The sequence below is a fragment of the Ammospiza caudacuta genome, chromosome 13, assembly GCF_027887145.1.
Source record: "Ammospiza caudacuta isolate bAmmCau1 chromosome 13, bAmmCau1.pri, whole genome shotgun sequence".
In the NCBI taxonomy this organism is placed as follows: domain Eukaryota; kingdom Metazoa; phylum Chordata; class Aves; order Passeriformes; family Passerellidae; genus Ammospiza; species Ammospiza caudacuta.
This window is the reverse complement of record NC_080605.1, coordinates 21,060,614-21,073,959: the sequence shown is the minus strand read 5'-3', so window position 1 is coordinate 21,073,959 and position 13,346 is coordinate 21,060,614. Positions and strand designations below refer to the sequence as shown.

Here is a 13,346-nt window from a genome sequence, read left to right as displayed (position 1 = left end):
TCCAAAGGCTCCCAGTGAAGGCAACGGAACGCGCTCCCACGGCGCTATCAGCAAAACACCGGAGCAGCCGCGCTGCCAAACTTCAAAACAGCCTCTGCTTAAAAATAGGCTGTGGAACACGATAAAATAGTTTGTTCTGTGCTCTTCAGAGGTTTGTTTGAGAGCTGGAGCTGCCATTACTGTGGAGAGGCTGCTGTTTGGTTTCCCCCCCAGCCCAGGCAGGTGTTTCTGTGTTTGGAGAGCACACAGAAAATCTGCGTGGGGGCTGTCTCCAGCCCTGTCTGTAGTTCTGAGCTCAGGCCTGGTCTGAGCACCAGTTTCCCTTACAGAGGGCTTGGAACCTAAAGCCAAACCTAAAGGAGCTTCAGAGAAGGCTGGAGAGGGACATTTCACAGGACCACAGAGTGGCAGAACAAGAGGGAATGGCCTTAAGCTGACATAGGCAGGGTTAGATGGCATGTTAGGAAGAAATTCTTCCCTGGCACAGGTTGCTCAGAGAAGCTGTGGCTGCCCCATTGCTGGAAGCATTGAAGGCCAGATTGGAGGGGACTTGGAGCAGCCTGGGACAGGGGAAGGAGTCTCTGCCCATGGCTGGGGGTGGGAGTGGATTAGCTCTGAGGTCCCTTCCAACCCAAACCATTTTATGATGGTATAAAGGAGAACGCATTTATGACCTGCCTTTCGCATGACATCAGCAATTCTCCTTATTTCCCATATGAAACTTTGCCTTTCCAGGGACTGTGTCAGGTCTGGCAGATGCTCTGACTGCAGCACATGCCATGACCAGAGGGAGAAGGGGCATTGATGCTGTGACTGCCTGGCCGGAGTAGCGGGGCAGAGCTGCAGGTTCCTTCCTGCTGCACCACGGGGATCTGGGCAGACCCTTGGCCCTCAGAGCAGCACAGCCCTGCCCAGGCTGCCCCTGCAGGCTTTCCCCGTGTCTCAGTGTCACTGTGAGGGTGGTGCCATGTGCTGAGTGTCCCTGTCCTTGCAGGCTGGACGGCGCTGCACGAGGCCTGCAACCGGGGCTACTACGACGTGGCCAAGCAGCTGCTGGCGGCGGGCGCCGAGGTCAACACCAAGGGGCTGGACGATGACACCCCCCTGCACGACGCGGCCAACAATGGCCACTTCAAGGTCAGGCTGCTGCCATTCCCTGCCCTGCTTTAAACCACTCGCCTGGAAACGTGTGAAAACACAGAGATTTGGGTGGTTTTGTCTCGTTTCCCATGGAGGGGGCGGGAGGTTGTGTTCAAGGCCAGGCTGGACGGGGCCTGGGGCAGCCTGGGTTAGTGGAAGCCCATGGCATGGGATGGGCTTGAAGGTCCCTTCCAATCTAAATTATTCTCTGATTGTGTGAATTTCCCTGTTTCAGAGCTGTTGAGAATTTATCCCCCTGCACAGAGGGATAGTTCATCCTTCTGGAATTGAGACAGGAGCATGATTTTGTGCCTTGTTCTTCCCCCTTCTTTCCTGCCCAGGTTGGTTCTGAGAATCACAGAATCATTAAGGTTGGAAAAGGCCTCCCCGGTCATCAAGCCCAACCATTAACCTGCTGCTGCCAGTGCCCCACTAAACCCTGTTCCTAAATGTTTTTTTGAACACTTCCAGGGATGGTGATTCCACCACTTCCCTGGGAATGTTGCTGGGACTTCTCTCTTATGTTAGTACCACAAGGCATGCCGTGAAGACACCAATTTTTTAGTTATGTATGAAAATCATGCAAAAAAACCTGGAATCAAAACATGGTGAGCATCCTCAAGCCTCAGTTTCTCTTTTCAGGTGGTGAAATTGTTGTTGCATTATGGAGGGAATCCTCATCAAAGCAACAGGAAGGGTGAGACGCCTTTGAAAGTAGCGAATTCTCCCACCATGGTGAACCTGCTCCTGGGGAAGACCACGTACCCCTCCAGTGAGGAGAGCTCCACAGGTGAGACTGGCCTTTCTGTGGCCATGGCAGTGACAGCTGTGGCCTGCAGCTGACACAGAGACCTCAGGAGGACAGGGAAGTCAGATGCTGCCATGGTCAGGAGCCCACCTGTGGCTGTAACCCAGATTCAGACAACATAACCACCAGCTTTAGCTTGGGGGGCTGTTTGCCCTGGAAGCCAGCATAGAGATTGCTTCCCTGGCGCAGTTGGGATGTAGGGTTGAAAGCCAGTTGCAGGTAAACGGATGTTTTACCTTTGGAAGGTGGGTAATTCCAGTGGAGAGGAGGAGGTTTGAGTGCCCACCCTGTGTTCCTGTTGTTCAGCTGTCCCAGCACTGGTGTTTCAGTTTCTGCTTCCTGACTGTCCCTGCTAGAGCCTCTTCTACCACTGCCACCACTGTGGGACACTCTGCAGGTTTTAATTAGTGCAAATTAGAGTTTTCAGTCTTTTGGGGAGCCTTCACCTACACTGTGTGCAGTCATAACCCTGTTCCAAAGTTCTCATGGTACACCCAGGATGTTATTTTGAGGAATACTCCATGCAGGTTGGAGCTGGAGGAGCTTCCTTCCAAAAAGATCCCCCAAGCTGTTGGGTGCCAGGTTGCAAAGGCTGGGTGAGGCCAAAGGGCGTCAGGGCTGTTTGCAGGAGGGGTTGGTGTGTGCAGGAGACCAGTGATGTTCCCTCCCCAGAACCCTTGACAGTCCTTCACACGCTGTTCTTCTCTCTCTGCAGAGACCTCAGAAGAGGAGGACGCCCCTTCCTTCGCTCCCTCCAGCTCCGTTGATGGCAATAACACAGACTCAGAGTTTGAGAAGGGTTTGAAGCACAAGCCCAAGGCCCAGGAGCCCCCCAAAACCATCACCCCGGTGAAGGATGAGTATGAATTCGATGAGGACGATGAGCAGGACCGGGTCCCACCGGTCGATGACAAACATTTGCTGAAAAAGGATTACAGGAAAGAGACTAAAGCAAACAGTTTCATTTCCATACCCAAAATGGAAGTGAAAACTTACACTAAAAATAACACAATTACACCAAAGAAAGCTGCCCACCGCATCCTGTCGGACAGCTCGGACGAGGAGGAGACCAGCGTGGCCGTGGGCACGGGGGAGAAGCTGCGCCTCTCCACCCACTCCATACTGCCCAGCAGCAAAATTCGGGAGCCCGCCAGCACCAAGGCGCCCAAGGAGAAAAGCAAAGTAAAAAAGAAGCGGAAGAAGGAGACAAAAAACAAAGAGGTTCGGTTTGGCAAAAAAAATGACAAGTTTTGTTCCTCTGAATCAGAGAGTGAAAACGTGGAGAGTGAGGAGGATGATAGAGACTCTCTACAGAGCTCTAGCTGTGTAAAGGACTCAAGGCTAGTGCTAAAGGAATCCTCCTTGTTTAACTCTCTGTCTGCCTCATCGACCTCTTCACATGGGAGTTTAGCATCCCAGAAACATAATCCCAGTCTTACAGAACAGCACTCCAAGCACTGGAGGACGGACAATTGGAAAACGATATCTTCTCCAGCTTGGTCAGACGTCAGTTCCCTATCGGACTCCACCAGGACGAGGCTGACGAGCGAGTCAGACTACTCGTCCGAGGACTCGAGCTTAGAGTCACTAAAGCCAGTCAGGAAGAAACCAGAGCACAAAAAGAAAAACACCCCCCACAACACTGTTTCTGAGAAAAAGAATTCATTCCATAGCAATGTGGATGGAGCAATTCCAAAGCTGGACAAAGAGGGGAAGGTTGTTAAAAAGCATAAAACAAAACACAAACATAAAAACAAGGAGAAGGGACAGTGTCCCATCAGCCAAGACATTAAAATAATCAAAACATTTTCTTTTGAGTTTGAGGACTCTAAACAAAAGCCTGAGAAAGGCTTGATAGTAGAGACAGAAAATCCAGTCGAAAACAAGTTGAAAGTGTTAAAGCACGATAGGGAACACGGTAAAAAGGAGGAAAAGCTCCCCAAAGGTAAAGCAGAGGAGAAGGAGTGGTTGTTTAAAGATGAGACTGGAAAATCCTCAAAAGAGGAGAAATCATTAAGAAAAATCAAAGATGGTAGTAAAGACCTGAGCAAATCCTTCAGAGAAGGATTGAGTAAATCAGAAAAAGAGAAACCTGTCAAGGAGAAATCTCCCAAGGAGGAGAAGCCGAGAATACACAAGGAGGAGAGAAAGAAGAAGTCAAAGGACAAGCAGTCCAAATCTGAGAAGAAGAATGAGCTGAAGGAGGAGAAGGTTTCTAAACTAGAGAAAGAAAAATCCTTCAAGGAAGAGAAGGAAAAATGCAAAAAAGAAAAACTTTACAGGGACGAGTCCGGGTTTGATGAGTTTAATAACAAAACTCAGTTTGCTGAAAACGAGGACACAAAGTTCAGCCTTTCGGACGATCAGCAGGAGAGGTGGTTTTCAGACCTGTCCTCTGATTCATCCTTCGATTTCAAGGGTGAGGACAGCTGGGATTCTCCAATAACAGATTTCAGGGAGATTAAAAATGACAGCGTGGCAAAGCTAATCATAGAACCTGTGAAAGAGGAAATTAAAGACAAGAAAAAGGAAAATAAAATAAAAGAGAAGAAGGAATACAGCGAGAAGCGGAATGAAAAGGACACTTTCTTAAAGAAAAAGGAGAGGGATTATGTGGAGAAAAGCTCTGAGAAGAAAAAGGACCAAACAGACAGGCACAAAGTTACTCCCAGTTATTTACCTGAAAAGGATAAGAAAAGGAAGGATTCTGTGGAGACTGGTAAGGAGAGGAAAGAAAAAGACACAGGTGAAACCAACAAAGACAGAAAAGATTCCTCTGACGGCTCTAAAGAGAGAAAAGATCCCAAGACGAAGCAGGAGGAGCCCTATCGAGATGACTTCAAGGAGTATGGCTGTGAAACATTCTTCAAGGATAAGTCTGACCCTGAGTTCAGTGGCAAAACCCTGGAGAGCTGGGAGAGGCACCATTCTGGGAAGGAAAAGGAGAAGAAAGATGCTCCTGATAAAGAAAAAAAAGAAAAGGTGAAGCCAGAAAAATACAAGGAAAAATCCAAAGAAGGCGACAAGGAGAAAAATGAAAAAGCTGCTCCAGAGAAAATCCTGAAGGACAAAGAACTAGAGAAGAGTTTTAAAGAGAAGAAAGAAACTAAGGAGAAATACAAGGATCTTCACAGCAAAGACAAGGAGAGGAAGAGCTCCTTCGACCAGGTGAAGGAGAAGAAAGAGAAAACCTTTTCCACGGACAGAGACGATTTCTCCGAGAAGAAGGATGAGAAGAAGGGCAAGGAGAAGAGCTGGTACAGCATCGCTGACATCTTCACGGATGAGAGCGAGGACGAGAGGGACGATTACAGCCTGAGCGGGTTCAAGGTGGGCGACTCGGCTGGCAGCGAGGGGCATCGCCTGGACAGCCTGCAGGACAAGGACGACGGTGCCACCGCCGAGAAGGAGCTGTACCCCGACAAGCACCGCAAGTACTCCTCCGACCGGCAGCACTCGGACAAGCAGAAGGACAAGGAGTCCAAGGAGAAGAAAAAGGACAAAGGAACATCGGAAGGGGGGAAGGAGAAGAAGGAGAAGAGTTCCTTTGAGAAACACAAAGAGAAGAAAGATAAAGACTCCAGTGAGAAGTATAAGGACAGGAAGGAAAGGATGTCCATAGATTCCACTCAGGAGAAGAAAAACAAGCAAAAGCTCCCAGAAAAGGTTGAGAAGAAACACACCAGTGAGGACAAGGTGAAAAGCAAACATAAGGAGAAGCCAGACAAGGAGCATTCCAAAGAGAAGAAATCTTCAAAAGGAGGGGAGTCGGAGAAGAGTCTGCTGGAGAAACTGGAGGAGGAGGCTCTGAATGATTACAGGGATGACTCCAATGACAAAATCAGTGAGATCTCCTCTGACAGCTTCACAGACAGAGGGCAAGAGCCAGGACTCACCAGCCTCTTTGAGTCTTCTAACCTCTCTCTGACCGATGCCGCTGAAGAAAAGTTTAAGGACTCTCTCCCTTTACCCTGCCTTCAGGACAAGCTCAAGGAGAAGGAGAGGCACCGACATTCCTCATCTTCCTCAAAGAAAAGTCACGAGAAAGAAAAAGCAAAGAAAGAGAAAACAGAGAAAAAGGAAAAATCAGAAGAATTCAAGGACTCCAGCAGCAGAAAGGATTCCACTCATTATGAAAAGGATTTCTCTGTGGATGGGGAGGCTTTTGGCTCTTCCTACAACATGAAGGCAGACGCTGATGAGGAACCGGAGAAGAGCATTGATTACTTATTTTCTGAAAAGAAGGATAAAAATGATTCTGAAAGAGAGCTGTCAAAGAAGGCGGAGAAAGAAAAGACTTACGGTTCCAGCACCATCAGCACAGCTAAAGAGAAAAAGAAGCGGGATAAACACAAGGAAAAATGGAAGGAGGAAAAGGAAAAGCATAGGGACAAACACACAGATGGTTTCTTTAAACATCACAAAGATGAGCCAAAGTCAACACTCAAAGATAAGGACGGGCCTCAAGTTACCACCTTTAAAGATAAATCCAAGGAGGACAACCTCAAATTCGGTGAAACCAAACTGAAGGAGAAGCTTAAGGAGAATCAAGACAAAGACAAATCAGAGTCCATAAAAATAAGCAATGGGAATGAAAAAATAACGCTTTCCAAAGACAGCGGCAAGAAGGATGCCAGACCAAGGGAGAAACTTCTGGGAGATGGTGATTTGATGATGACCAGCTTTGAGAGGATGCTGAGTCAGAAGGACCTGGAGATCGAGGAACGCCACAAAAGGCACAAGGAGAGAATGAAACAAATGGAGAAAATGCGGCACAGGTCTGGGGATCCCAAGCTGAAGGACAAACTTAAGAGCTCGGAGGATGTGCGGAAGAGGAGCCTGGATCTGCCAACCAAGAAGCCGCTAACGCTGGACACGCAGCTCAAGGACAAGAAACTCAAGGAGTTGGGTCCCCTGACTCCCATCCTGTCACCAGAAAACAAGGCACAGCCTGCTGTGGGGACAGACTCCAAGGACTGGATCACGGGTCCTCAGCTGAAGGAGATCCTCCCAGCATCTCCCAGGCCAGATCAGAACCGGCCCACGGGCGTCCCGACCCCGGCATCCGTCGTGTCCTGCCCGAGCTACGAGGAGGTGATGCAGACTCCCAGGACTCCATCGTGCAGCAACGAGGACTACACGGACCTGATGTTCGAGTGTGCGGACTCCCAGCACTCGCTGCCCATCTCCACCATGTCCATGAACGCCTGCTCTCCTTCCTTCTTTGACAGATACACCAACGTTTCCAGCGGGCTCCCCGAGAACCCCAGCCAGACCCCGACTCGCACCATTCCCTCCTCAAACCTCTACCGCTCCATCTCAGTGGATATCAGGAGGGCGCCCGAAGAGGAGTTCAGCGTTGGAGATAAGTTTTTCAGACAGCAAAGTGTCCCAGCAACATCAAATTATGACTCTCCTGTGCAGCATTTAATGGAGGACAAAGTTCCCCTTCCCTCTGTTCCTGCTGAGAAGTTCCAGTGTTTGTCTCCTGGGTATTACTCCCCGGATTATGGAGTTTCCTCACCCAAAGTGGAAGCTTTGCACTGTGCACCAGGAGCCGTCAGCGGGGTCGCCCAGTCTCCCGAAAGTGTCTTTTCTGGTTTACAAGCAAAATCCTCCCCTTCGCACAGGGATGAGTTGCTGGCTCCTTCAGTGGAAAGTGCTCTTCCCCCTGACATCGGCATGCCCTTGGATACCACAGAGGAGCAGCAAGCCACTGCCTCCATCATGCCACCAGAATCCACCTACCTGCCCCCCATCGAGGAAAACCATTTTAGTTCAGGAATGCCTGAACAAAACAACATAGACTGGGATAACCCTCCTTCCCGAAACCCAGACACCGCCATTCCTCCCAGCCTCATGGGCAACCCCGCAGAGCACTCTGTCACCTGGTCCATGGGCTCGGAGCTTCTGATGAAATCTCCCCAGAGGTTTTCCGAGTCCCCTAAACCTCCGCTCTGTTCCCTAGAGCCAATTCATCCTGCACCAGTAGCCTTCATTCCCACAGAGACTTCCTACCCTGTTTCTCCCATCTCGTACCCTCTGTCAGTGTCTGAACCGAGGCTGGAGGAAGTCAAGGAGGATGCTGAGGAAGCAGTTCCAGCAGAAATTGCAAACGCTGAAGAGCAAGCTCCATACATGTCCCCTACTAGGTTAGACACCTTCTTCAACAACTGCAAGCCTCTTCCAGAAGAAGCACCAGAGATCCCTCCAGAGCCCCCGTGTGTGCCAGCAGAACCTCAGGCCGAAGTCGTTGCTGCACCAGAAAACAACTATTTGGAAAACAACAACGCAGCACCTGCGAACGCAGAGGAGGCGGTGACGTGGCCAGACCCCTTCACCAACACCGAGGATGAGTTGGACCTTGGCCCCTTCTCGCTCCCAGAGCTGCCACTCCAGCCTAAGGACGTGGCAGAGACAGAGATGGCCGAGGCAGAAGCAGTTGAGGAAAGCCCAGCAGCAGCAGCTCCAGAACCGAGCGCCGGCATCATCAAAGCCGGCGCGTCCGTGATAGCGTCCAGTGAGCCGGAGGAGCCGCCAGCCAGCCAGGCTGCAGCCATCCTGCCCACGGACACAGAGCCACCAGCAGAGGAGCAGAAGCCAGAAGTGGCTGTACAAGAATCCACCTCTGAGGCACTGAACGCAGCTGAGGAGAAGGCAGCAGAGGACTCGGAAGCGCAGGTGTTCCAGCAGACCCCGCCCGAGCCCGCGCAGGCCGAGAGCAAAGAGGTGGAGGCCGTGCACGAGGAGCTGCCGACGGCTGGCGGGGTGGCAGAGGGCAGCTCCCAGCCCTGTCCCGTGCCCGTGGCCAGCTCTGAGGCTGGCACTCCACAGGACAGTGCCACGGCCCGTGCGGGGAGCCAGGCCCCGCCACCCCAGGCGGACGCTCCTCCTGGCAACGCTCAGGCAGAAATTGTGGAACCAGTACAAAAACCAGTAGCAGAAGCTCCCAAACCACCCAAAATAGAAGAGATTCCTCAGCGGATTACCAGGAACCGGGCTCAGATGCTCGCCAACCAAAACAAGCAGAACGCCGCCGCGTCCGAGAAGGAATTTCCTCCCGTCTCCGCGCCCGTCACGCGCGCCAAAGGCCGCATCACAGAGGAGGACGATTCCCAGGCTCAGCACCCGCGGAAGCGCCGCTTCCAGCGCTCCAACCAGCAGCTGCAGCAGCAGATCAACACGTCCACCCAGCAGACGAGGGAGATGATCCAGCAGACCCTGGCAGCTATCGTCGATGCCATCAAACTGGACGACATCGAACCTTACCACAGCGACAGGTCCAACCCCTACTTCGAGTACCTCCAGATCAGGAAGAAGATTGAGGAGAAGCGGAAAATCCTGTGCTACATTACTCCCCAAGCTCCCCAGTGCTACGCTGAGTATGTCACCTACACAGGCTCCTACCTGTTGGATGGCAAACCCCTAAGCAAGCTCCATATTCCAGTGGTGAGTCATCTTCTCTCTTTAGCCTTGGGAACTGTGCCCCCTCACTGTTACATCCAAGCTGTCCCCCCTGCCCTGTCACCACCTTGCAATGCCAACATGCCCCAACCTGCCTTTGGAATATGACACCAAACCTGAGCCTGGGTAAGTGCCTGGCTGTGTGGTAAATGCAGCCCTTGAGTTGCTGCATTTTTGCAGAGAAGATCTTGAACTGTGCTGAGGGACCTGAGATTTAGAGAGCAAAGTTTGTAAGAATCCACTAGATCTGAGGCTGGGAGGTAAAACTGCTCTTGCAGCAGTGTAGTAACAGGATAATGACCCTGGAACGTGGGGAAAAGATGGCTTTTAACTCCTGCCATCATTTTCCCAAGCTCTGCTCTTTGAATTGGCACTGGAATCAGCATTTCACTGCTGTGCTGCAGGAGCAGCCTCACTAATACAAATGCATCAATAAATGTGGTGCTGCAGGTGGTAAATCTGGGCTCCAGGCTGGAGGAGAAGGGTCAGTGATCAGCCTCCATTCCTTGCTGCACACCCTGCCCTGCAGCACAAGGGTGTGTCAGGTTCTGGTTGTTCTTCTTGCCAAGTCCTCACCCTCACTCAGTCTGAGCACTGGCAGGACCTTGTCCTTGGCAGAGCCTCTCCCCAGGCACCCCGTGGGATGTCCCTGCTCCCTCTGTGGCCAGCACGCATTTCAGGGTGCAGGCAGCCCTGGCTGTGCCCCGCAGAGGTCCTGCTCTCACCCTGCCCGTGCCCTGTGCCCGCAGATCGCGCCGCCGCCGTCGCTCGCGGAGCCGCTCAAGGAGCTCTTCAAGCAGCAGGAGGCCGTGCGGGGCAAGCTGCGCCTGCAGCACAGCATAGAGCGGGTAAGGGCACGCTCCACATGGGGAACAGGGCCCCAGTCTCCCCTGCTGGCAAGGCTGAGGCTGCCACACTCACTGCTCTGCTCTTCCTCAGGAGAAGCTCATCGTGTCCTGCGAGCAGGAGATCCTGCGGGTGCACTGCCGGGCAGCCAGGACCATCGCCAACCAGGCCGTGCCCTTCAGTGCCTGCACCATGCTGCTGGACTCCGAGGTGTACAACATGCCTCTGGAAAATCAGGTCAGTGCCTGCCTCAGCAGTGAGGGAGGGCCTCAGGAGCTCTGCAAGACCCTGAGGGAGATGGGCTTGTCTGGAGGGATGAAGGGAAGGGTGGAGGCAGGAGTTACTAGTGCCCCCTTGCTCAGGTCACCCACCACTGCACACAGGTGCAGGATGTCACCTCCCCCTGGGGGCAGGGTTAGATGGGATATTGGGAAGGAATGGTTCTCTGTGAGGGTGGAGAGGCCCTGGCACAGGGTGCCCAGAGAATCTGTGGCTTCTCTATCCCTGGAAGTGTCCAAGACCAAGTTGGATGCATTTTGGAGCAACCTGGGATAGTGGAAGGTGTCCCAATGCAGGGGGTGGAATGAGATGGGCTCTAAGGTCCCTTCCAATCCAAATTATTCTGTGACTTGGAGCATCATTTGCCTAATTGTCTAACTGAATGTAGGATACAGGGAGTTCATGTCTGTTAGGAGCAGAGATGGCTCAGCTTTATCAATGAGTCTTGGGACCCTCCATCTTTCTTGGTCAGGATCATCTGCACACTGGAAAGGTTTCCTTTACTACACTCTGAGGTGTTTCTCCCTGTGAAAGGAAGAGAAACATTACACTGCTGCATTGCAGGAGGGATCCTGGGCAGGGACAGCATCCTGGGATTTATTGGTGAGCTGTGTATTGATCCAGGAGCTCTGATTTATCCGTCGGCATTTCCCAGCCAAGTGTCTGTGCTGCTGCTACCCTGGCATCAGCTGGAGGAGTCAGGGAGGTGCAGGGCCTGTGATGGGCTGACATGGACAGACAGACTCCCTGCCAAGCAAGGAGAAACAGGGAGTATGGGCACATGGGTGCATCCCCACCTGAGGCTGAACCCCTGGAAAGGGCTGCAGGAGCTGCTGGCAGCAGTGATGTCCATCCTCCCTCCCTGCAGGCACTGCAGTTCTGAGGAGTGTGTGCCCCAGAAGGGGCTTATGAATATGGCCTGTGAGACCTGTAACTGCTTAAAGCACAAAACTAATCCCATATTCCTCCCTTTGCTGTCCCATTCTTAGGGAGACGAAAACAAATCGGTCAGAGACCGTTTCAACGCGCGACAGTTCATTTCCTGGCTGCAGGACGTGGATGACAAGTACGACCGGATGAAGGTGAGAGCTGTGGGAGCCCCGTGCTCCAGGCAGGGGCATTCCAGAGCCTGGGAGCTGCCTTAGTGGTTTCCAGCACAGAGTGGGTGTCCAGAGATTGTCAGGGCAGTGTTGCATGGCTGTGGATGCTCTGGAGTGCTGACAAGCCTTTCAAACCCAAACTTTTGGATTTGCCTCAGCTCCTGCTGGAGCTGGGCTCAGCAGAGATTCCAAATCCAGGTGTCCCGTGTGTGGCACCCCTTGCTGCATTTAACTGTGGCTGCACGGTCCTGCCTGTGCCTGCCACTCACCCTCACGTCCCATTGCTGTTTCTCCACCCAGACGTGCCTGCTCATGCGACAGCAACACGAAGCAGCTGCCCTGAACGCGGTGCAGAGGATGGAGTGGCAGCTGAAGGTGCAGGAGCTGGACCCCGCGGGGCACAAATCCCTCTGCGTCAACGAGGTGCCCTCGTTCTATGTGCCAATGGTCGACGTGAACGATGACTTTGTGCTCTTGCCGGCATGACAGTTCCAGCCCAGGAGACATCTCTGAACACTGGCAAGGACGGGAGCGCTCCGAGGTCGGGCGGTCGAGCTCACATTCACCCTTAACCGCTTGCTGATGAATCCCTGGTCAGAGGAGGAGGAAGCAGCTATCGGCAGAAAATAAAACAATAAGAAAAATAATTGCACTTTCTTCACGACGTGTCCCTCGCTTCCGGACTGACGCGGCCCCTGGGGCGGCGGGCCGGGCGCAGCCCCGGGGAGGCTCCGGGCAGCGCGGGCAGCGGGCGCTCAGCGGCCCCGGGACTGGCCGAGGCGCGGAGGGACGAGGCCGAGGACACCGTGTGTGTGTTGCAGAAGCTGCTGAGCGGGGCCAGCAACCACGTGAACCATGTACTTGTGAACACCGTGATTTCCAGCTCTCTGTTTTCCACCGGGCGCGGATCTCCTCTCGGAGAAGCTGCAGTAGGAAACCATGGGGGGAGGGGGGGGTGTTTGAGTTTCTCGTTCCATCATGGGTATGTCTAAAAAAAAAAAAAACCAAACAAAAAAAAAATTCTACAAAAAAAAAATCACAAAAAAAAATCCAACTATTAGAAACAAAAGGACAGTGTCCGGGTTGGGCAGCGGCGGCTCCGGAGCGGGGACGGCTCCGGGATGTGCCGGTGGCCCCGCAGCAGCCGCTGGGGACGGGCAGAGGAGCCGCCGGGGCGGCACGGCCGGGGAGACGGCGACGCAGAGAAAGGACTTTGCCAACTGTGTTTTTAATGGAGTAAAATCCACGTGGTTTATATATTTTTTCCTTTAATCTTGGGCATTTCGTTTCTCTTTCTGAGAACATAACTTGAAAACACTACAGAGCCAATACTCATATAAAGAAAAATTGTATCCCATAAATGCTGTACAGTTTTTATATACATTAACAATGTACTTTTGCTGCCTTCTAGATAATTTATTTTGCAACACATTACTGCACAGTTGTAAATAACTTATGTACTGTAACATCACTTTCAGTTATGTGTAAAGAAATAAATAAATTAATTAAAATTATCTTTGTATTTATAGTTCACCCTGGGCAGCAGTTTCCCTGTCAAGGAAAAGGTTGCTCAGATCAGCTGCCCATGACAAGGGATGGAACAAGATGAGCTTTAAGGTCCCTTCCAGTCCAAACTATTCTATGATTTTAAACATCATTCTTTCTTTTCTGTGTCTCTCTGTGTGCAGTGGGGTTGGAACCCTCCAGGG

At 52.0% G+C, this 13,346-nt stretch overlaps 1 protein-coding gene across 4 annotated transcripts in view; it reads left to right on the top strand.

The window, feature by feature from the left end:
- ANKRD11 (ankyrin repeat domain containing 11) overlaps positions 1-13,148 on the top strand; it is a 127,333-nt gene extending 114,185 nt beyond the window's left edge. For all 4 annotated transcript variants that reach the window (XM_058813518.1, XM_058813519.1, XM_058813520.1 and 1 more), the window contains exons 7-13: positions 995-1,137; positions 1,783-1,930; positions 2,664-9,397; positions 10,162-10,260; positions 10,352-10,495; positions 11,527-11,619; positions 11,938-13,148. In XM_058813518.1, the coding sequence (XP_058669501.1) occupies positions 995-1,137; positions 1,783-1,930; positions 2,664-9,397; positions 10,162-10,260; positions 10,352-10,495; positions 11,527-11,619; positions 11,938-12,123 (7,547 nt within the window). In that variant the 3' untranslated portion in view covers positions 12,124-13,148. The remainder of the gene's footprint in view (positions 1-994; positions 1,138-1,782; positions 1,931-2,663; positions 9,398-10,161; positions 10,261-10,351; positions 10,496-11,526; positions 11,620-11,937) is intronic.
- Positions 13,149-13,346: the final 198 nt, after the last annotated feature.